Source organism: Phycomyces blakesleeanus (genome assembly GCF_001638985.1).
Source record: "Phycomyces blakesleeanus NRRL 1555(-) unplaced genomic scaffold PHYBLscaffold_1, whole genome shotgun sequence".
Taxonomy (NCBI): Eukaryota; Fungi; Mucoromycota; class Mucoromycetes; order Mucorales; family Phycomycetaceae; genus Phycomyces; species Phycomyces blakesleeanus.
This window is the reverse complement of record NW_017265134.1, coordinates 3702653-3726118: the sequence shown is the minus strand read 5'-3', so window position 1 is coordinate 3726118 and position 23466 is coordinate 3702653. Positions and strand designations below refer to the sequence as shown.

General features: G+C 38.3%; 7 protein-coding genes across 7 annotated transcripts; 6 read left to right on the top strand and 1 right to left on the bottom strand.

Moving 5' to 3' along the window:
- Positions 1 to 3419: 3419 nt before the first annotated feature.
- PHYBLDRAFT_157122 (hypothetical protein) lies at positions 3420 to 4797 on the top strand. Its single transcript, XM_018433570.1, has 6 exons — positions 3420 to 3438; positions 3587 to 3811; positions 3894 to 4039; positions 4145 to 4253; positions 4374 to 4442; positions 4539 to 4797. The coding sequence occupies exons 1-6, from the start codon at positions 3436 to 3438 to the stop codon at positions 4752 to 4754; spliced, it is 768 nt and encodes a 255-aa protein (XP_018299417.1). The 5' UTR covers positions 3420 to 3435; the 3' UTR covers positions 4755 to 4797.
- Positions 4798 to 4944: 147 nt separating this feature from the next.
- On the bottom strand, positions 4945 to 5486 carry PHYBLDRAFT_178916 (hypothetical protein; the record flags this gene model as incomplete). Its single annotated transcript, XM_018438061.1, has 2 exons — positions 4945 to 5131; positions 5313 to 5486. 2 exons carry the CDS (start codon positions 5484 to 5486, stop codon positions 5096 to 5098), a joined length of 210 nt encoding a protein of 69 aa, XP_018299416.1. The 3' UTR covers positions 4945 to 5095.
- Positions 5487 to 5887: 401 nt separating this feature from the next.
- NDUFAB1 (NADH dehydrogenase 1, alpha/beta subcomplex subunit 1 NDUFAB1/ACP) lies at positions 5888 to 6490 on the top strand (the record flags this gene model as incomplete). The annotated part of the gene is made up of 2 exons (XM_018427902.1): positions 5888 to 6013; positions 6314 to 6490. The coding sequence occupies 2 exons, from the start codon at positions 5888 to 5890 to the stop codon at positions 6488 to 6490; spliced, it is 303 nt and encodes a 100-aa protein (XP_018299415.1).
- Positions 6491 to 8260: 1770 nt separating this feature from the next.
- PHYBLDRAFT_138920 (hypothetical protein) lies at positions 8261 to 11395 on the top strand (the record flags this gene model as incomplete). The annotated part of the gene is made up of 13 exons (XM_018430110.1): positions 8261 to 8291; positions 8353 to 8581; positions 8640 to 8794; positions 8916 to 8960; positions 9039 to 9154; positions 9256 to 9510; positions 9620 to 9660; positions 9748 to 9770; positions 9848 to 10070; positions 10158 to 10320; positions 10389 to 10475; positions 10599 to 10765; positions 10828 to 11395. 13 exons carry the CDS (start codon positions 8261 to 8263, stop codon positions 11393 to 11395), a joined length of 2103 nt encoding a protein of 700 aa, XP_018299414.1.
- Positions 11396 to 15910: 4515 nt separating this feature from the next.
- On the top strand, positions 15911 to 16873 carry PHYBLDRAFT_161984 (hypothetical protein; the record flags this gene model as incomplete). Its single annotated transcript, XM_018434541.1, has 2 exons — positions 15911 to 15978; positions 16438 to 16873. The coding sequence occupies 2 exons, from the start codon at positions 15911 to 15913 to the stop codon at positions 16871 to 16873; spliced, it is 504 nt and encodes a 167-aa protein (XP_018299413.1).
- Positions 16874 to 17035: 162 nt separating this feature from the next.
- PHYBLDRAFT_157120 (hypothetical protein) lies at positions 17036 to 17863 on the top strand. Its single transcript, XM_018433569.1, has 2 exons — positions 17036 to 17612; positions 17723 to 17863. The coding sequence occupies exons 1-2, from the start codon at positions 17159 to 17161 to the stop codon at positions 17731 to 17733; spliced, it is 465 nt and encodes a 154-aa protein (XP_018299412.1). The 5' UTR covers positions 17036 to 17158; the 3' UTR covers positions 17734 to 17863.
- Positions 17864 to 19923: 2060 nt separating this feature from the next.
- On the top strand, positions 19924 to 20805 carry PHYBLDRAFT_71290 (hypothetical protein; the record flags this gene model as incomplete). Its single annotated transcript, XM_018442441.1, has 3 exons — positions 19924 to 20012; positions 20189 to 20474; positions 20581 to 20805. The coding sequence occupies 3 exons, from the start codon at positions 19924 to 19926 to the stop codon at positions 20803 to 20805; spliced, it is 600 nt and encodes a 199-aa protein (XP_018299411.1).
- Positions 20806 to 23466: the final 2661 nt, after the last annotated feature.

Genomic DNA, 23466 nt, shown 5'->3' with positions numbered 1-23466 from the left:
GTTGTATACGCGCACACAAAGAGATTAGAAACTTACCAATTCCAGAGTATTACTCTGGGCCTCTTTTTCACTCTTCTCAAGGTCAGCCTCGAGCATGTCAATTCGCTCCAAAAGTCCGCTCTTGTCACTCTCCAATACATTAACCTCTCTGGTCTTTGTTTCCAATTCTTCATGAAGGTGTTTCAGATCGCTTTCAAGGGCAGTCAGCTGACCTGTCACCTCGCTCGCCTTGGCTTTCAACTCTTCTTCAATGCGCTCATGGCTCTCTTTAATCTTTGCTAATACACCGTCTTTTTCTTCTATGCTTATCTCCAACTTCCTACGCTGCTCATTCCACATCTTCTCGCGCTCTCTAAGATCCTTCTTTGCTTCCTCAGCCATCATTTGGTACTCTTCGCAGGCCGAAGCCTTTTCCTCGGCCTCTTCAACCAGTCGCTCGCTCTCCTTTAGACGATGCTGAAGATTGTCTGCGTTACTTTGGGAGCTCTCAAACTCGGCCTGCTTGATCTGCAACTCATCAAACATTTGGTCCTTTTGCTCCAATGCCTCCCGTCTTTCCTTCTGGAGTATCTTGACATCCCCCTCTGTATTCTGGATCTTGGCAGTCAGTCGACTGACCTCCGCCTTTAGATTTGCTTCGCTCTTTGTCAGCTCTCCAACCTGACCAGCATATTTTTCTAGCTGTGCCTTGTTTGCCTCGGCCGTCTCTACACCATCTGTCTTTTCTCTCTCTAGCTTCAGAATTTGTTTTTTGGTCTTGTTCAACAAGACCACGAGCCTCTTGGATTTTTCCTCAAGCTCTGACTGTGATGCCCGTACCGATTCTACCTCTTGGCGCCTCTCATCCATTTCAACATCTCGTTCGTTGAGCATGGCTTTTACAACATTCAATGATTCATTAGCATCCTTGAGTTTGTTAGTCAGGGTCTTGATTGTGTCCTGTCCGTCAAGCATCTTTGAAAGCGCCTCATCCTTCTCGGCTTCGTATTCATTGAGTTGTGCCTTGAGATTTTGGATTTTCTTTTGGTCCTCTTGGCTGGAATTTGCAGAAGCCTTTTCTGCCTCGGCAAGTTTGGCTGCCTTTGAGTCCAATTCGGAAGAAAGCTTGGTCAACTCTTCTTGAAGAGACTTGATCTTGTTCTCCTTGGCCTCGAGATCCTTTTCCAAGACCTCATTTGAAGATGATTGTTCTTGTGAACGTTCAAGCTGTTCAATTGTTTTTGCTTTTTTACCCCAACAACAACAACAACAACAAAAAGAAAAGAAATAAAATGTTAGTTTTGTTCATTCATTTATTTTACACAGTCTTAATCCCTTTTTTTCTGGAAATTATTTTTGTCCATATGTATATTTGTGTATTTGAAGAAAACCCCCTTATTTGAGCATATTGCTTCTTACCTAGTTTCTGTTCCAATTGAGTCTTTTCCTCTTCCCAGGTTTTCTTTTCGGCCTCAAGTTTCTCTGCTACTTCAGATTTCTCCTTGAGCTGGACAATTTCTTTCTTGAGTACAGCAGCGTTTTCTACTGCGCTATTGTTCATAGACTCGGTGATCTTTTGGATCTCTTTTTTCTTCTCATTCTCGATCGCGTCTTTTTGGGCCTTCGCCTCGGCCAATTGGTTCTCAACAAGCTGTCTACTGGCCTTTTCGTCAGCTAATTGGTTCTCAATAAGCTGTCTGCTGGTCAATTCGTCAGCCAGCTGCTTTTCTGCGGTTTCCTTTTGGATCATTGCGTCGACAAGCTGCTTTTCTGCGGCCTGATCCTGGGTTGCTCTATCAGCCAACTGCTGTTTCTCAACGGCTTCCTTCTGAGCTGCTAATTCTAATGCCTGGTCGATTCTTTTTTCCAGTGCAGCCTTTTCGGCCGCTGCTTCAGTCAACTGGGACTTTAATGTGGTCAGCTGAGAGGTTAACGCTTTGGTGTCAGCATCTGCCTTTTGATGTCTCTCTTTGTCTTGGGCCAGTCTTTTTGCCTCGTCCTGGTTTTTCTGATTGACCAGTCGGTCGATAGTCTCCTGGGCCTCTTTGAGTTTGGTCTCGAGTTCGGTGACCTTTACTTTTTCTTTTTCTACCAAGGTTGTGTCAGATGATTGTAGTTTCTGGTTGAGCTGTTCGAAATCCTTTTGGGATTGCCGTAATGCTGTCTCGGCATCATCGGCTTTGTTCATAAAGTGCAACAGACTCTTTTTGGACTCTTCCTTTTCCAACAGGAGTTCCTCAACCTGGTTCCGTAAGGACGCCAGACTCTTTTGGGTTTGCTTTTCTTGGTTTGAGGCCATGAGCTTGGGATTCGAGGTTGCTTCCTTTAGTAGTCGGGACATCTCATTCTTCTCATCCGTGACGACCTTGATCTTTTCTACCAAGCCACGCATAACACTGCGCTCCTTTTCGACCTGCTTCTCTCGCAGCGCGATAGCTCCCTCCAGCTCCTTTTTCAGTTCAATGATTTCTTCTTCTTGGGTCGCCATTAGTTTGTGACCAGAGTTTGTTTGTGTGTTGTGTTTTTTACTTATATATACGTATATATATATAGTTTGAGCAGTTAATATCCAAAAAAGGATTTGGAAAGGTGGGAGGAAAAGTAAAAAAATAATAAAATAATAAAAGGAAGAAAAAAAAGGGTATTAAGAAAATAAAGTGAAGGTTCACTTTGTGTCTTGTACACGTGATTATTGGACACGGTCTCTATATTGTCTACACCTAAATATATATATATACTACTGTAAATATCCATTTAACCTATTTTTATACTCACCATAATATATTTGGTGGGGTAACTTTTACTTGGATTTATACAGGACTGGAAACAACCGCCTGTTTTTTTTTAATACACACATATATAGCTTATTTTGTTTTACTTTATTTATTTCAAAGATGGTTTGATATTTCAAGCTCATATATATATTAGTATGTGAGTGAGTGAGTGAGTGTGTATGTGTGTGTGTGTGTATAGTAAGCAATGTACATGTTCCTTACTCGCTTGTAATATATATATATATGTATTCTGTATGCTATTTTAGTTGTTGGTCAATGGAAATACAAGATTTAAAATACAATCTTATTGTCTTGATAATACTTCATTAAGCGTTGCTTAAAAGTATTGTATATATACTCGACTAATGTCTTTGCTGAATATATATATATATATATATAAGTATACGTGGGTGTGTATGTGTGGCTGTAAATTTTGTTATAAAGGACTGCAAGGAGTATAGACTTCATTGATGTGGACTTTATGCTAAATGATAACCTAATACCGATAGCTTGAATACGCGTAACGATTTATATATACAACAATATTTATTATATTTAAATAAAGTGTGTGACCTGCCAAAGAAGAAAGAGGAAAGAAAGAAGAACGCGTCATCTAAGCTCTTTTCACCTCTTATTCTTCTACTTTCTTTTCCTTTTTTTTTCTTTATTGTCAACCAACTTAATGGTAAACATACATATATATATATAAGTCTTATTTAGACAACTGCAGTCAGTCATTCAAACAGACACAAGAACAACAACAGCATCAACAACAAAAACAACAAAAAAAAAAGAAGAATAAGAGAAATCCTCATTCATAATTTATATTACAGGACTACCAAGATTCATTCCCCTCAGCACCTGTCCGTTATGCTTTTGATGATGGTGAAAGTGACGATGATACCCTTACACTTGTTACTCGAGATACCGTGACAATCACAACAAACGTTACCCTCACTACCAAGACGACTCTTATTCTCGGGCTGGCCGGACCAGGAAGTGTATTCTTGGAGGCACAACAGGGTAATGTAAAGGCAGTTGGTGAAGTCAATGTACAGGTAATAAGACAATATTGAGGGATGATAAGAGGATCGTTAGTTAATGAGTTTGTGTTTTTTTTCTTCTTTTGAATTTCGAAAGAAAAATAGTGAAGAATCTCAAAAGGTACCTGTGTTGGAACTTAGCCCTTCTGTAATTGGTGTACCATTCTCTTTGGCTGTACCTCAGGAACAAGCATCTCAATATGCAGTCAACCTATTAAAGTCCTTCAAGATACCCTTGGACAGGTAAAGCTTATCTTCTTTATTTTCTGGGTTAGCAGAGAGAATTGATTGGAACCTAATACACAAATATATATATATATATATTATATGAAATAAATAAAAATTTAGAGTGATTATTCTTGATTCCTTTACGGCTGCAGAATACACATCTGATGTGTGGGGAGAAGACCTGCAACCCCCTTATATGCGTGTTCTCCAAACCTCTGCCACACAAAGTGTAAGTTTATATATATATATATATGCATATATTGATGTGCATATTGATGTGCATATTTTGTAATTGGAATTGTGATTTGGGATTATGCATTTACAAGTTTCCCACTGCCAATTTTTGTAGAACCCAAAACTTATTCATTTTGAAGCACCCAATATGGTCAAGGGATTTGAAGCGGCTCTTATCACCTACGTAAGTCCCAACGACCTTTTGTTCACTTACATCTATTGTATATAAATATATATAATTCAACTTTCTCACATATAATCAAAAATAAATAAATCATAGTGTGAAATCCATGCCATTCCATGCTACTCTTTCCTCACTCTCCAGGAATCAATGCTTGGTAAATTGTTGGTAACAACCGACACGCTAGACGGATATCTTCCAGGTCTCCAAGCACTCGGACTTTCTCTCAATTATGATGAAACAAAAATGAATGACGTATTAAAATCTGGAAAGAATGGTCGAGTAGATGAACATCATCATCGTTTGTATCTATAAATCAAATAATAATAATAATAATAAAACATACACCCACGCATACAAAAAATCATCACTTCCATCATGCAACTTTAACCAGATACATATACGCGTATATATGTATGGCTGTCCTTTTTCATCCTTCTTACTTTCCTCTCTCACTTTCTTTCGGTTGCCAAAGACAGCAAAAAAAAAACAATACACACACGCAAAAAAGAACAAGAACAAAATAGCCATTGTTGAATAAAGGATAAAAGAGGGGATAGTAAAGAAAATAGTATTCTTCATTTTTTTTTTGGGTGTCGGTCTGTCTGTTTGCGTCTGTGTATACGTCTGTAGTTCTGTTCGTTTTTTGGTTGCTGTTATTGTTGGTTGTTCTGTAGTGAGGTTGGTTTGGTCTGAAATATCGATGTATTAAAAATAATAATAATAAAAATAATAATGAAGAAAAAGAAAATAAAGATAGGATCCACAAGGTCTAGTTCGTCCGTCTGTTCGTTTTTATATATATTCGTTTCGTTTCGTTTTTTCTTTCTTCTTTCTTATTTTTATTTCATTTTTGGTCTGGCGATTTTAGACGGCCAACAATTCACCAAAGTTGCGCAAAAAGACAATGGCGCCGGCGAATACGCTGAGAGACAAGGCGATGTTCAGGTTTCCCTGGCGCTTCTCAGGTGAGAAGAGTTCAGACTTGACAGACTGGACAAATGAGCCCTGTCCTTGTTCTTGTTCCAATTGACGTGCTTGAGCCATGATAAATATTATTCGTTAATAAAAAAAAAAAGAAGAAAAGAATAAAGAACTAAAAAAATCAATTCAAATTAAAGTAAAATAAAATAAAAAGAATTGGTTTTATAATATGTATATGTGTATATATTTCTTTATTTTTTTATTTTTTTTTTGCTTCTGGGGAGAAAAAATTGAAGAGTCACTCAACCCCCCCATCTCAGTGTGGTTTGTGGCTTGTGGTTTGGCTTTCCTCTTCTTCAACCCCTGTGAGACTAGGTAAACAGCAAACGCTCCCGACCCGTCTTCATTTTTTTTGTTACTTTTTAAACCCTTGACTTTTCCCCTCCAAACTCTTAAAAAAAATCATGTTCCGTCCTACTGTTTTGTTCAACGCTGCTGCCAAGGCTGCCGTATTCCAGTCTTCGATGGCTGTACGCGCATCTCCCGTCGCCTTCCGTCTTTACTCGGCTGGTGCTGGTTTGTCCCATTCCGACATTGAGACTCGCGTCTTGGATATCCTCAAGGGTTTCGACAAGGTTGACCAGAGCAAGGTAAAGACATTTATATAAATATATATATGTATTTTTAAATCAAATAAATAAAAACAAAGAAAAAACAAAATATGCATAATATTTTATTATTATTATTATTATTATTATTATTATTATTATTATTATTATTATTGGTATTATTATTGGGAATATTTCTGTAAATTTTATATACAATATATATATATATATATATATTATAACCAAGTCTAATTTAATTCAATTTTAATTCAATTTTTTTTTAATTTAATTAATTAATTTTTATTTATTTATTTATTTCTTGCATAAATGAAAATAAAATAGGTTGCCGTCGATGCTCATTTCGTCAAGGATCTCGGTTTGGACAGTTTGGACACCGTTGAGGTTGTGATGGCCATTGAAGAGGAATTCTCTGTCGAGATCCCCGACAAGGAGGCTGATGAGATCAAGACTGCCAAGCAGGCTATTGAATACATTGGTCATCGTGCTGATGCCCATTAGAAGATAAAAATAAAAGAAAAGAAAAGAAAATAAAAGAAAAGAAAATAGAAAAGAAAAGAAAAAGAAGAGAAACAGTAAAATAATAAATTAATAGAATAATAGAATAAAACCTATATATCTCTTTATCTCTATATCTCATCTTTTAGCTTTCTTTTTATTTTACTAAACAATATTCCATCTTATCTTTTATGTATGTACAAATATATTCTGGAGACGATTAGTATACAGTGAAAGAAAATGGAATGTGGAAGTGAAAAGGAAATTGAAAATGGAAGCAAGTTTAAAAGATATTTTTTCTTTTGCACTTTAAAAGGTTTACATAATGTGCTTGCTTAAACATTGCTTCGCTTTTTACATGCTTAGAATATGTTACAGAATGGCCATTTTCCCTCTAGCATTATTTTAACTCTGTAAACTCCAAATATAGAAATTAAAAATTAAGAACAAAGGAAAAAAAAGGGAGATGAGAGAGAGTGTGTGTATGTAAAAAGAAATTCTAATGGTTTTGGCAAACATCTTGTGGGAGAACTAAAACAAAAAAAGGGCGAATGAATTCACGAGTGTGGTATACACACCACAATTGAGTGAAGAACAGACCCCACAACCAAACACTGGTTCCTTCTTGCTAATGAACCTGGCAAGTTAACAACCTCTGGAACTATTATATAACAGACACACACATACAGTGTGAGCCAACCATTACACAACAAGGGTTTGGATTATAGGGATTTTAATAGTAACAGATATAAACAATATTATATTGTCTCTTTAATAGATAACACTCTCCGCAGTATCCAATTTTCTCTATATTGAGATACTAATCCATAAAAAATTCTGAATATCTCAAACAAATCTTGTAAAAATTAAATTTTCCCAAAAAACCATATTCTTTAATATACCTGCTTATAATAAAACCTTTGAAATTTGTATTCAATTGATCAATACATCCAAACTCATCGTGTATTATACTACAATACACATTATGGAAAAGTTTCATTTATTTACCTCATTGCCTTTGTCCACAACTTCATCGCATGCTGTTTTTGTGTCTTTATAAGCTCCATATGTTTAATTTTTCTACTGTCAAACACAGAAAATCAATTTGTTTCCAATAGGCCTTTGCATCATTTTTTTCTCAAATTTTAGTTTTAGTATATAAATATAGATATATACCCTCTCATATTTATTTCGCTTTCCATTTATTGACTTACATAATATTTATGTGTATAATTAATGAATTAATTAATTAATTAATTAATTAATAAATAGATAGAAAAAAAGAAGGTTGATGGTGACTACATTATATATATATGTTAAAATTCTTTGGGCATTGTTTTTTTGTTTAGTTGTGGTTAAATTGCGTATATTTATATATAAAATTCCTAAAAGAAGAGTGGTTTTTGTTTGGCTGTAAACAATGTTATTGCTGGATCTTCAAATGCAAATTGAAATCAAGGTATCGAGTTAGCAGACAAAGGCTGACTAAAAATTAATAGACCAAGTTTGTTAGTTTGTTAGTTTGTCTATTACCTATAACAGCTTTGAAGACCAAAATATTAAGTTAATCAAATGTATTATTCTAGACAATTGATGAACAAACGAACTTGGATTTCAGATCCGGTTTCAAATTAAGTACATTTCAAATAGCGGAGAGAGGATACTATTTAATTTATTGGCCTAAAAAAAAGTCTAATGTGATCAATACATATATATGTCTATAACTAAGTTAATAAAATATCTAACCTTACTTTCTGACTTTGCAATATCACAATGTTTTATTGGGTCGGCTGTCAGATGCCTGGTGATAATATTTATTTAAGTAAACTATTTCAATAGAAAAATAATTTATTTTAATTATGAAGGTGTTCAAAAGAACAAATTCAAGGACAAGGGCTTAATCTCAGTATATCGTAGCAACAAAGGTCACTCGACTACTTACAATACCCCGTCAGTTGCATGCAAACTGCATGCAATTCATCACTACTCCATACTAGCATTACTATGTAGCTCTGAATGTACTCGCCTTTCAGCGAATACGAGCAAAGACACAATATGCTTTTCAGCTCAAAAGCATATTTATACTCATATAGTGTATGAGCAACACATATAGTATGGTTTCCAGCATCAGCTCTGGCTTATGGTTGTTTAGCCATTGCCCAATCAATGGGGGCTTCGCAGCATTTACTGTAAAGCCTAATCCCATACTATGGTTAAAGAACAATAAGAGCAGTGGTTTCTCATTGGCGCCGGAGCTCCCACTTATCTGTACCTCTTATGTCTTTTTACCAAGTCAAGCTCAACAAGGTCCTATTTCCTTGCTGATTCTACCAAGTTTATTAACTTGGCTAGTATTATTGTACCCCCCAAGTACAATAATTTCACACATAGTATACTTGCCAGTTTTTTTCTTTTTTTCGGCACAAAGGCCAGGAAGAAAATCGTGACCACAGTTCCCCCTTCAGGTACGGTGGTGAGCCGTACCATCCAGATTCCTCTCTCTACCACTCCTACAGGTAGCAGATTTGAGCCGTCGCCAACACGGACAAAGTGCCCGTGTCCATACGGTCAAACGGTTCGACACCAAGTCCCTCTACTAAAGAGAGGTCCCAGGTAGTGGGGTATCCCCTAAAGACTCCCTTGATCCACCGGGACCAGACTGAAGCCGTTGGTCATACCACTCGGGCCGGCTTCGGATGAATTATACTAGGACATATAGTCCTTGATGGCTCCTACTTCCTGTAAACATCCTACAGGTGTCATCATAGCCATACCGCAAACCCTACGAACGCGCCCTAGATACAACGTTTAGAGTATGCGGTGGTTATGGTAATAACCACGACCGGACTCGAAAGCCCTGGAAGAGCTATACCCATAACCTTGTCTCTCCACCCAAGAGACAGTATAATACATTCGGGGGCGGTGGCAACAGCCTCGTCCTCGTGTGGATCCGGTTCAGCATAGAATCTGGCCTAAAGACGTTCAGCCATCATCCTGCGGATCGAAGCTTCACGGAATCCACCGTGAAGCCCAATCTAACATGCCTTTTCACTGAAAAGACAATAAGAGCAGTGGTTTCTCATTGGCGCCGAAGCTCCCACTTATCTGTACCTCTTATATATTTTTACCAAGTCAAGCTCAATAAGGTCCTATTTCCTTGCCGATTCTACCAAGTTTATTAACTTGGCTATTATTATTGTACTCACCAAGTACAATAATCATACATGTAGTATATTTGCTAATTTTTTTTTGTTATTTAGGCCCGAAGGCCAGGAAGAGAATCGTAACCACAGTTCCCCATTTAGGTACAGTGGTGAGCCGTACCATCCAGATTCCTCTCTCTACCACTCCTATGGGTAGCAGATTTGAGTCGTCGCCGACACGGACAGAATGTCCGTGCCCATACGCTCAAACGGTCCGACACCAAGCCCCTCTGTCTAGTAGATGTTCCAGGTAGTGGGGTATCCCCTAAACTCTCCCTTGTACCCGTCGGAAGGAGTCTAAAGCCACTGCTCATGCCACTAGGCGCCAGCTTCGGATGCATTATACTAGGACTTGTAGTCCTTTATGGCTCCTACTTCCTGTAGGCTTTCTACAGGTGTCATCATAGCCATACCGTAGACCCCACCAACGCGCCCTAGATGCAACGTTTGGAGTATACGGTAGTTAGGGTAATAGCTACAACCGGACTCGAAAGCCCTGGAAAAGCTATACCCGTAACCTTGTCTCTCCACCCAAGAGACAGTATATTACATCCGGTGGCGGTGGCAACAGCCTCACTCCTGGTCGGTTCACCTTTAGCAAAAGTTCTTGCTAAGAGACTTTCAGCCATTGTCAGGCTGATTGGGGCCTCACGGAATCCACCGTGAAGCCCAATCCAACATTCTTTTTCATTGAAAAGACAATAAGAGTAGTGGTTTCTCATTGGCGCCGAAGCTCCCACTTATCTGTACCTCTTATGTCTTTCTATCAAGTCAAGCTCAACAAGGTCATATTTCCTTGCCAATTCTACCAAGTTTATTAACTTGGCTGTTATTATTGTACTCACCAAGTACAATATTCATACATATAGTATATTTGCCAGTTTTTTTTTTTTTGTTTCGGCCCGAAGGCCGGGAAGAGAATCGCGACCACAGTTCCCCCTTCAGGTACGGCGGTGAACCGTACCATCCGGCTTCCTCCCTCTACCACTCCTACGGGTAGCAGATATGAGCCGTCGCCAACACGAACAGCACGTTCGCATCCATACGCTCACACGGTTCGACACCAAGTCCTCCTGTAAAACAGAAGTTCCAGGTAGTGGGGTATCCCCTAAACTCTCCCACATAACGTAACAACAGTCAACTCCTTCAGCTCCCTACTGCCACCTTCTACTCCTGTTCACTCCGACGTCCTATCTCCTCGTCATCCTTTCTACTTGCCCACGCCTTCCCCCAAAACTCTCTTCCTCTACTCGCACAGCACCACATCCCCCTCACCACATCCACTTCACCACATCCACTTCACCACATCCCCCTCACCACATCCCCCTCACCACATCCCCCTCACCACATCCACTTCACCACATCCACTTCACCACATCCACTTCACCACATCCACTTCACCACATCCACTTCACCACATCCCCCTCACCACATCCACTTCACCACATCCACTTCACCACATCCACTTCACCACATCCCTCTCACCGCATCCCTCTCACCACAGGCTCCTACGCTTACATCTGCCTCTTTTCCTAATAACATTCCTCCCTTCCGTCATTCCCACCCACAACCGCCCTCTCCTCTTCGTCGTTTCCACTCTCGGTTGCTGCCATCTGGGCGTCTCGTCGTCTGGTCTTCCGGTCTTCCGGTCTTCCAGTCTTCCGTTCATCCGGCCACAACGCTACTCCTACTTGTCATGGATTAGTTATTACCATGACAGTACTTGTTCGCTATTGGTCTCTTACCAAGCTTTAGTCTTTCTGTTCATACTAGCCGTTATTAGGGGAATCCTTGCTAGTGTCTTTTCTTCCGCTTAACGTTTCGGTCCAGTGGGTATTTCGACTTATTTCAGGTCGTTTTTTTTTTGTTTCTTTTTTTTTTGTTTTTCTTTTTTTTTGTTTTTTTTTAATTATGGCTTTTAAGCCAAGGTTCATTATTTTATGTGAACCGTTTTTAGGTGCGCATATAAAGCTAGCACCGGCGTTTATGGGCGTTGGTGATTTTCATAACGCTTTCTGTTATCAGCAACAATATTATCCTAGCAATGTTTGCTTAAGATGAGTATTTCAGTATTTATATACTGATTCTGTTTGATCCATAACCAAACATACCCGAACGAGCGAGTTGCTTTACGGGTATGCGGCTATGTTCACTTTTAGTTTTGCCAGTCAATTCAGTTCTTCAGTAAGATTTTGGGAGTCTATTGAGACTAGCTTGGCCTTTTAACGATAGGCTATTTTTTAAATCCCAAGGTGCAAGACATATCACAGTTTTTTGTTAGACTACCAGAACAACGTAAACGTTAAACTGTAGATAACATTAGCAATGGCTCTTCCGTAAGATTACGCACAGAAACCTTGCTACATACCTCAATTCCCAGTACGAAATAGTTTTAAAAGAGTACCCAAGCTTATTAGCCATGGTTATATACTCATTAACTATGTCAGTGTAGCGCATGTGCGGCCCAGAACATCTAAGGGCATGATAGACCTGTTATTGCCCAACATCACCCTGCTTAGCGCAGGCAGTATATTTAGGAAGACAGAAAAGCCGAAGCTTGACCCAACTGAAAAGGTGATTTTTCAATCCTTTTAATGTGTGTACCAGCTGAGTTCCCCCGTGTTGAATCAAATTAAGCCGTAGGCTCCGCTCCTGCTGGTGCCCTTCCGTCAGTTCTTTTAGATTTCATCCTTCATTTTCGGGACCAGACCCTGATTCCCTGCTACCCATGGTAGACAACGCAAGCCTCTATCTTACAGTCTTAATCTGATAGGGCAGAAAATATAATAAACCATCGCCAGCACAAGGCCATGCGATCACCATTGAATTATTATAAATCACGAAAAAAATGGCCTTCACATCAAGCTGGCTTTTACCCAATAAGGGTACCCCTTCCAAAGTCGAGGTTTTCGTTGCATGTATTAGCTCCGAAATTACCACGGTTATACAAGTAGTAATTACTTATAATGTTCATCATAACTGATTTAATGAACCTTTATTTCCCTGATCCAAATCCAATAAATTGAATCTGTAGATTATTAGCAGTACAAAGACTACCGCCCAGCAGATCGTCCCGAAAATTTACCGAAGCAAAAGTATACGGTTTGAAATATGCGCCGGGAGACCAGTAGATGTTTTTATTAAAGAATAAAATCTCTGCTGATCCGAGCAAAAGAGGCGCCAGGTAAAATCGGGAAAGATATACCCCACGCATAGTACTCTCTGAGAAAAGATTTTTGAAAAAACTCCAAAATTAATTGTTGTTAAGATTTCAATCATCTTCTCTCATACATATCATAGGGGGGTCATTAGTAGTCTCGCCAAAGGTTAAAAACGTTTATTTACACTTTTCAACTTTTTTTTTCTGGGATTGAATAATTAAGAGTGAAATTAAAATATAAATTCAATTTGTTCCAAATAAGGAAACGAATTGGTCCAAACGGTTCGCCCTCAGACCGGTTAATACAAGTTTAGATTAAATCTTAACCGGTTGTTACCAGTTGGCTTAAATTTTCACCTGAATCTATCCATTTGGCTCTAATGCTCACCGGAATCTATCCATTTAGCTTACATGTTAACCGGAACCAATTTGTTTAGCTAAAATGTTAACCGGTTGATACCTGATTAGCTTGAATGTTTACCGGAACGTATCTATTTAGCTAAAATGTTAACCAGTTACTACCAGATTAGCTTATATGTTTACCAGAATTTATCCATTTAGCTAAAATGTTAACCAGTTACTACCAGATTAGCTTATATGTTTACCAGAACCTATCCATTTAGCTTACATGTTAACCGAAATTACTTTGTTTAGCTAAAATGTTAACCGGTTGATACCTGATTAGCTTAAATGTTTACCGGAACGTATCTATCTAGCTAAAATGTTAACAAGTTACCACCAGATTAGCTTATATGTTTACCAGAATTTATCCATTTAGCTTACATGTTAACCGGAATTACTTTGTTTAGTTAAAATGTTAACCGGTTGATACCTGATTAGCTTGAATGTTTACCGGAATGTATCTATCTAGCTAAAATGTATACCGGTTACTACCAGATTAGCTTATGTGCTTACCGGAATCCATCCATCTAGATAAAACGTTAACCGGAATCAAATTATTTAGCTATAATAGAAACTGGTTACTACCAGATTAGCTTATATTTTAACCGGAATATATTTATATACCTAACATGTTATCCGGTCGTTACCCAATTAGCTTAAATGTTGACCAGAGTTCATTTATTTAACTTAAATGTTAACCTGTTACTACCAAATTAACTTAAATATTAACCGGAATATATTTACCTAGCTAACATGTTAGCCAGGTGTTACCTGGTTCGCTTAAATGTTGATCAGAACTCATTTATTTAGCTTAAATGTTAACCGGAAGCAATTTGTTTAGCTTAAATTTTGACCAGAATCCATTTGTTTAGCTTAAATGTTAACGTGGTACTACTATATCAGCTTAATTATTAACCGGAATCAATTTATCTAGCTAATATGTTTACCGATTGTCACCAGTTTAGCTTAGATATTGACCAGAATCAGTTTATCTAGCTAAAATGTTAACAGGTTCCTACCAGATTAGCTTATATTTTAACCGGAATCAATTTATTTAGCTAATATGTTAACCGGTTGTAACCAGTTTAGCTTAAATATTGACTAGAATCAGTTTATCTAGCTATAATATTGACCAGAACCCATTTATTTAACTTAAATGGTAGCCAATTACTACCAGATTAGCTTAAATATTAACCAGAAATTATTTATTTAGCTAACATATTAACCGGCTGGTACCCAATTAGCTTAAATGCTGACCAGAACCCATTTATTTAACTTAAATTTTAACCGGTTACTACCAGATTAGCTTAAATATTAACCAGAATACATTTATCTAGCTAATATGGTAGCCAGTTGTTACTTGGTTAGTTTAAAGTTGACCGGAATCCATCCATCTTGATAAAACGTCAACCAGAATCAATTTGTTTACCTAACATGTTAGCAAGCTGTTACCAGGTTAGCCTAAATTTTGACCGGAATGTATCTACCTAGCTAAAATGTTAACCAGTTACTACCAGATTAGCTTACATGTTTACCAAAATCCATCCGTCTAGATAAAATGTTAACCCGAATCGATTTATCCAGCTAACATGTTAACCAGCTGTTACCAGTTTAGCTTAAATACTGACCGGAATCAATTTATCTAGCTAAAATGTTAATTTGGCACTACAAGATTAGCTTAATTATTGACCAGAATATATTTAGCTGCTAACATGTTAACCGGTTGTTACCCGATTAGCTTAAATATTGACCTGAATCAACTTATTTAGCTTTAATGTTAACCTGGTACTACCATATTAGCTTAACTATTAACCAGATTATATTGATCTGCTAACATGTTAACCGGTTGTTACCATATTAGCTTAAATTCTTACCGGAATTAATTTGTTTAGCTAAAATGTTGACAAGATTCCGTTTCTTTAGCTAAAATGTTATCCAGAATTATTATTATTATTATTATTATTATTATTATTATTATTATTTTATCTGAAATACCAACAGGAATCAATTTGTTTGACTTAAATGCTAGCCGGTTTATACATGCTATACTTAAGTGTTAACCGGTCGCTACTATGTTATCTTAAATGTTATCCGGAATCAATTTGTTTGGCTTAAATATTAACAAGTTAATACTTTTTTAGCTTAAAGTCTAACTGGTTGATACATATATGATTTAAATGTTTACTAGTTCTTGCTAGTTTAGTGTAATTGTTATGCTATTGTCACCATGTTAACTTAAATATTAGCTGGAATCGATCCGTTTGGATTAAATGTTAAGCATAAATGATCCATCTGGCTCAGATGTATATCACAATTGACTTGTTATACCAGAGCGTTGTATTATTATATACTTTTATACAACCGGATTTTCAATTAGGCAACCGATCTACAGCAATACAGGTAGTAACACACAGAATCGTATTTAATCCCCCACAGTTAAGTCTCTCCTGGTAGCGTTGATGTGATCTATCTGTATGGTTCTTCCAATGCTTTGGCAAAGCCAAAATTGATCAAATCCGCTGGAAATTTTAAGCGAGAATACAAGAATAGAAGTACGGCAGAAAGATAAGTAGCTTTTATTAAATAATCGTCTTTAAACCTGCGCAATAATTGAAAATATCTGTTTTGGTTTATATTCTACTTTTTTGTTTAAGCTATATGTTTTCTAATTATCTTGTGAGCAAAAGTGAATCACGTCGGCCGTCGTTCTCAAAAGAGAATTTTGTGTAATTGTTGCCCTGGTCGGCTAACACGAATTCAGGCACGATAATAATTTAAAACGATCAAGGTAATTTAAACTGTTAATGTATACTTAATGATTTCTGAAATGTAACTGTTGCAGATACTTTTAGATGTTGAAGATGGCGAATATTCTTATAGAGATATTACTGTATATTCATAATCTAAGAAATATTATTGTAGCTTTTTCTTTTTTAACTAGAAAGCGACAATCGCTTTGTATAAATAAGCAAGAAATATATTTAATAAAAAATATCTTTATTTTTATCTAAACACTATTCATAAACTTGAATATACACAGTAGTATTGATTTGGCAACTTAGTTACAAGTGCCAGAAAAGAGATACTAGATCGAGACTTTACAAATGGTAGCTGAATAAGCGATTTCTCTTACCAGAAAAGCGCCCAGTTTACCAACGCTCAAAAGAAAAATCTTGAAATTTAAGAACGAGTTCATGCCTTGCTTCCCGTACTGTACCCCATATTTCTGAAGAACAGTGCATCCATTCTACTCCTGCTCATGTCGCTTTTTGGGATACTCGAGCCAGCAACATCGTTTTCAAACTTCCTGGTGTACATGTTTCTACACTCCCTGCTCCAGACTATCCAGTTCACGTACCTACTCCAAACTCTTTACCTATGAGTGATACACCTGTTCCTGTTGACCATGCTGACCCTGGTGCTCTTGGTGCCGTGAATATAACCGCGTTAATTGTCGCCTTCACTACTGCTCTTCATAGCTCGCAGCTACCTTCTTCTGCTGGCGCCCCAGCCCCTGCGCACGCCAATATCTCTCTATCTCTATCTGTCCATATAGAGCGCCCAATTTTTATCGTGGTACTCGTTCTTTCAACGATATTTATGACTGGGTCCGTTATGTAGAACGTTTTGCTCACCTAAATCGCATAGAATATGACAGTTAGACATCCTATTGTATCACTCTTCTCCGTAATCGTGCGGATGTCTAGTGGCTCCGTATGGAAGACACTGCTAACAGGACTTCGAATTGGCACAAGTTTACACGCTTGCTTAATGATAATTTCCATCCCATCCATATTACCCAATATGCCCGTAATAGAAATCGTTCTTTGTGCTAGACAAGCTCTATCAAAAAATATATAGACGCCTTCTAGAATATCCACATGGTAGTCCTGTCCATGACCGAGTATGAAGCGTTTTACTGATTTGCTGGTGGTTTACGTTCTGAAACCCGTGGTCAAATTCATATTCGTGAGCCTTTGGACGTTGCTGAGACCTCCTCTCGCACTGCCCTTGCATACGAGATTGATAAAGTGTCTTATTCGCCTGGCACGCCCTGAGTTTATTTCACAATATGCCCGTAATGATGGTCCTACTACCATGGACCTTGATGCTATGGAAGAAAGATTATCCATGCAGACCAATTATCGTGGACGCTCAGACCAACGTAACAGTCGAAGTTCCACCGGCCGCCCCAATATGAAATCACATCAACAAGGTGACCAGGATAGCCGCAAGTGTTTTCGGTATGGTCAATCTGGACACCTCTGTCATTTCTGCCCAGACAGTATTCCTAGTACCCGCCACTTGAACGAAGGATGTGCCAAGACCCAAGGATGCAATGACCTATCATTCCACACAACTGGATTAAAAGGTAATCGATTGTGTGAAGACCTAGACCCCCGCTCTAACAGGGATGTAAATGATTATAATAGTGTGAGCTATAAAGAAAATGATAAAGATTTGCCTTACCAGTATTTTAATAATTATTCTGCTTGCAATGAAGACTTACTGCTACCATAAACACATACTTGTCACTGTATGATGTCATATATGAAGGAAAGCGTATCTCCATATTAATCGACAGTGGTGCAAGCGCAAACTATGTGACACCAACGATCATTAAGCAAGCAAGCCATGGGGTTCAAGGCTGCAAACAGTTTTCTGTTATACGTCAAAGAAGACATGGTTAGCAACATGAACAACTCAGATTGGAGTGACCTGGTTAAATATTTTTCCTGGAGTATTTAGAGATGAGCCTTCATGTATTCCGCCCGAGTGTAATGTACCGCATGCAATCAATACCGGGGATGCAAGACTGATCAGCTGAGCCTCATTCAAGAAGAGTCCCCTAGGTCTAGACGAGCTCAAGCGTCAGATCAAATAACTTATTGACCCTGGGTTAAGTAGGCTTAGTGCGTCACCATGGGGAGCATCGGTGTTGCTTGTATAGAAGACAGTGTTATGGGAACATGCATCGAGTATCACGCGTTGAATAAAGTAGATGTCCGTAACAGCCACCCACTACCAAGAATCTATGGATGTCTGAAACAACTCCGCGGGTCTGCACACTTTACCAGTCTTGATATTAAAAGCGGTTATCACCAAGTAAAAATACAAACAAAAGATGTTACCAAGACAGCATTTAACACCAGATACAACAGTCAGTAAGAGTTTCTTGTCCTGTTTTTTGGTTCGACCAATCCACTGCCAACATTCCAAAGCCTTATGAGCCATATTCTGAGTGACTGCCTTGATGATTTTACTCTTGTTTATCTCGATGACATATTGATTTTCAGCAATACTGAAGAAGGCCACCGCCTTCACGTCCGTCATGTTTTGGGAAGGTTGCGGGAGGAGAACATTGGTGGTCAATCTGAAAAAAAATCGTTGGATTTCATATCTCAGCACGAAGTATTCTACCTACATCTAGGAAGGTTACTGCTTTCAAGGCACGGCCGGTTCCAACAAATTGTCAAAAGGCTTACCAGCTTTGTGGTCTCGCTCGACAATATCGACGGTTCATCCCTGGATAAGCAACCATAATAACACCGCTAACAGATCTCACTCATGATACTGGTTCAGAACGGAGACCGATTTTATGAACAAAGGAGCGCCAAGACAGCCTCGAGTTCATAAAGGACAAGCTAACCGTGCCCCCAGTACTACAAGCCCCAGATGTCCATCAGCCATATCGTATTGATACAGACGCTTCCAATTTCGGTGTTGGTTCAGTGTTACTCCAAAAAGGTAAATATGGTTTGTAATATCCCCTTGCATATGAATGGAAGAAGTTTACCATCGCAAAACGAGCTTACCCTGCGCAGGAACGAGAGCTATTAGGTATTGTGCGCGTCTTCCGAACCTGAAGTTGCCTTGTTGGTGGTCGACCATATACATTGTTTTCAGATCACCTTCCCCTCAAGTATTTCTGTCCTCAGGTCACACCAACTCCACGCTTTGTCCGATGGATTGCCAAATTTAAGCTGTATGCACCAGAGATACAGTACAAGTCTGGCAAGGATAGTGATGTTTCGGATGCGGTGTCCCGTGTGAGTGATAATGAGAGCAAAATTACTGTAGGTCCTATTGAACTGCACTATATATATGCTACCCCACTCGCCCATACTACCGATTGACCAAACTACTATGCATTTCATCCTGATATAGTACCTGATAATTCCACAGAAATCGCAGAAAAGAACAGAGCTCACTTTGCTGTTAAGAATCACAAGATTTATCAAAAAGTGAAGTTAAATGACGATGACATTCGTGAAGTAATATTCTTTTTCTTTTCTTGTCGTACCAACACTGTCCAATTGTACCACAAGGACTTTGGTCATTCTGAACATTCTCTTATGTTTGATATACTAAGACCTCGTCATTGATAGCCGACTCTCTGTAACGACATCTAGGAATTTTTAAGCGCATATCATAAATGTTAGCGCAATACAAGAAAATATGGTAAGCATCATGACAAGATTTGCCCATTGAAAATTCAAGGAGCAGTTCAAAGGTGGCACTTGGACTTCATCGGCAGGTTATATAGGACTCTTAGATGAAATCAGTGGATCCTTGTAGCAGTTGATTATACCACCAGCTGGACGATTGCCTGTGTTGTCCCAGTCGCATCAGCCCAAATTGTAGCAGCTTTTATATACGAGGAAATAGTAATGCGTTTTGGGTGCCCACTCGAGATACTGAGAGATCGTGGAGCCAATTTTACCAGCAAACGTGCGGCCGCTTATCTCATTCGTACCAAGTCAAATCATCGACCAACCTTTGCATTCACCCACGCACAAATGGTAAATGTAAGTGCCTAAACGGTACGTTGAGACAAATGCTGTCTAAGTATACAAATCGTGTTCTGCACCGTTCGGGTAAGTTTCTTTTTGCCACACTCTGAACCTGGCACATCTGCACTCATCTCAAAATCAGGTATAGTCTGTTCTTTCTTACCTATGGACGCCATTATGTCCTTCCTGAAGACCCTCGTGCAGTGGCGGACCAGACCGTTGACCAACTGGAGAATGTCGGTAGGGCCAGAAAAGCCACCGAGTTACGTATGAGTGACATTAGTTCAAAAAACAAGGAAAAAGTGGATGCCGTGATTGAGAAAGTGAAATTCGACATTGGTGATCGTGTTAATCTCACACACGAAGGACATTTTGGTTTGGAAGCACGATTGAAAGGCCCGTTTATTGTGATGAGCAAAAAAAGACAAGTATGTTACGTATCAGCTCAAAAGCATGGAAGGCAAACCACTTGCATCCTGGGTTCACGTTGACCGCCTATACAATACAAATGGTAATGCTCCAAAAGACGCCTAGTACAACTCGACTGCCTCTCGTTTAGTATGGCGCGTTGTTATGCGACTCTTGGACTCGGAAATTCCCAATGACGTTGGTGCTTGTGGACGATCACAAAACCAGAAAGGGGGTAATTTCAGAATTGGCATCGGTGACCAAAATTGGAATTTACAAGCAACCAGTGTTTGGTTGTGGAGTCTGTTCTTCACTCAATTGTGGTGTATATACCACAGTTACAGCAGATAAAAGTCTATAGCAATAAACAGCAAGGCTTCCACGAATTATGCTCACTAGAAGCTGATAACAGTGTGGTCATTAAATACTTAATATTTTTATTTTATTTTAAAAAAAAAAAAGCGAAGAAAATTATTCGTGAAGAAAAGACAACTTCAGGCAGTATTAGAGAATCTTCAGCAGTGAGTTACCTTTTAATTTATCTAAAGCCAAACACTGCGACTTTAGCTAAAGAAAAGTTCACTTCGTCCAGCAGTTCATTTTATCCTTTTCTTTAAATATATTTTGAGAGCGTTTTGAGCTGTGGTATACACACCACAATTGAGTGAAGAACAGACTCCACAACCAAACACTGGTTCCTTCTTGCTAATGAACCTGGCAAGTTAACAACCTCTGGAACTATTATATAACAGACACACACATACAGTGTGAGCCAACCATTACACAACAAGGGTTTGGATTATAGGGATTTTAATAGTAACAGATATAAACAATATTATATTGTCTCTTTAATAGATAACACTCTCCGCAGTATCCAATTTTCTCTATATTGAGATACTAATCCATAAAAAATTCTGAATATCTCAAACAAATCTTGTAAAAATTAAATTTTCCCAAAAAACCATATTCTTTAATATACCTGCTTATAATAAAACCTTTGAAATTTGTATTCAATTGATCAATACATCCAAACTCATCGTGTATTATACTACAATACACATTATGGAAAAGTTTCATTTATTTACCTCATTGCCTTTGTCCACAACTTCATCGCATGCTGTTTTTGTGTCTTTATAAGCTCCATATGTTTAATTTTTCTACTGTCAAACACAGAAAATCAATTTGTTTCCAATAGGCCTTTGCATCATTTTTTTCTCAAATTTTAGTTTTAGTATATAAATATAGATATATACCCTCTCATATTTATTTCGCTTTCCATTTATTGACTTACATAATATTTATGTGTATAATTAATGAATTAATTAATTAATTAATTAATTAATAAATAGATAGAAAAAAAGAAGGTTGATGGTGACTACATTATATATATATGTTAAAATTCTTTGGGCATTGTTTTTTTGTTTAGTTGTGGTTAAATTGCGTATATTTATATATAAAATTCCTAAAAGAAGAGTGGTTTTTGTTTGGCTGTAAACAATGTTATTGCTGGATCTTCAAATGCAAATTGAAATCAAGGTATCGAGTTAGCAGACAAAGGCTGACTAAAAATTAATAGACCAAGTTTGTTAGTTTGTTAGTTTGTCTATTACCTATAACAGCTTTGAAGACCAAAATATTAAGTTAATCAAATGTATTATTCTAGACAATTGATGAACAAACGAACTTGGATTTCAGATCCGGTTTCAAATTAAGTACATTTCAAATAGCGGAGAGAGGATACTATTTAATTTATTGGCCTAAAAAAAAAGTCTAATGTGATCAATACATATATATGTCTATAACTAAGTTAATAAAATATCTAACCTTACTTTCTGACTTTGCAATATCACAATGTTTTATTAGGGTCGGCTGTCAGATGCCTGGTGATAATATTTATTTAAGTAAACTATTTCAATAGAAAAATAATTTATTTTAATTATGAAGGTGTTCAAAAGAACAAATTCAAGGACAAGGGCTTAATCTCAGTATATCGTAGCAACAAAGGTCACTCGACTACTTACAATACCCCGTCAGTTGCATGCAAACTGCATGCAATTCATCACTACTCCATACTAGCATTACTATGTAGCTCTGAATGTACTCGCCTTTCAGCGAATACGAGCAAAGATACGGTATGCTTTTCAGCTCGAAAGCCTATTTGTACTCATATAGTATATGAGTAGCACCATATAGTATAGTTTCCAGCATCAACTCTGGCTTATAGTCATTTAGCCATTGCCCAATCAATGGGGGCTTCGCAGCATTTACTGTAAAGCCTAATCCCATACTATGGTTAAAGAACAATAAGAGCAGTGGTTTCTCATTGGCGCCGGAGCTCCCACTTATCTGTACCTCTTATGTCTTTTTACCAAGTCAAGCTCAACAAGGTCCTATTTCCTTGCTGATTCTACCAAGTTTATTAACTTGGCTAGTATTATTGTACCCCCCAAGTACAATAATTTCACACATAGTATACTTGCCAGTTTTTTTCTTTTTTTCGGCACAAAGGCCAGGAAGAAAATCGTGACCACAGTTCCCCCTTCAGGTACGGTGGTGAGCCGTACCATCCAGATTCCTCTCTCTACCACTCCTACAGGTAGCAGATTTGAGCCGTCGCCAACACGGACAAAGTGCCCGTGTCCATACGGTCAAACGGTTCGACACCAAGTCCCTCTACTAAAGAGAGGTCCCAGGTAGTGGGGTATCCCCTAAAGACTCCCTTGATCCACCGGGACCAGACTGAAGCCGTTGGTCATACCACTCGGGCCGGCTTCGGATGAATTATACTAGGACATATAGTCCTTGATGGCTCCTACTTCCTGTAAACATCCTACAGGTGTCATCATAGCCATACCGCAAACCCTACGAACGCGCCCTAGATACAACGTTTAGAGTATGCGGTGGTTATGGTAATAACCACGACCGGACTCGAAAGCCCTGGAAGAGCTATACCCATAACCTTGTCTCTCCACCCAAGAGACAGTATAATACATTCGGGGGCGGTGGCAACAG

Excerpts from the sequence above, each read along its gene's own strand:
- PHYBLDRAFT_157122 (XM_018433570.1), top strand. Across the intron at positions 3,812-3,893 it reads TTGGTGAAGTCAATGTACAG|AAAAATAGTGAAGAATCTCA; the intron begins GTAATAAGACAA and ends GAATTTCGAAAG. Across the intron at positions 4,443-4,538 it reads AAGCGGCTCTTATCACCTAC|TGTGAAATCCATGCCATTCC; the intron begins GTAAGTCCCAAC and ends AATAAATCATAG.
- PHYBLDRAFT_157120 (XM_018433569.1), top strand. The coding sequence starts at position 17,159 with ATGAAGCGTTTTACTGATTTGCTGGTGGTTTACGTTCTGAAACCCGTG.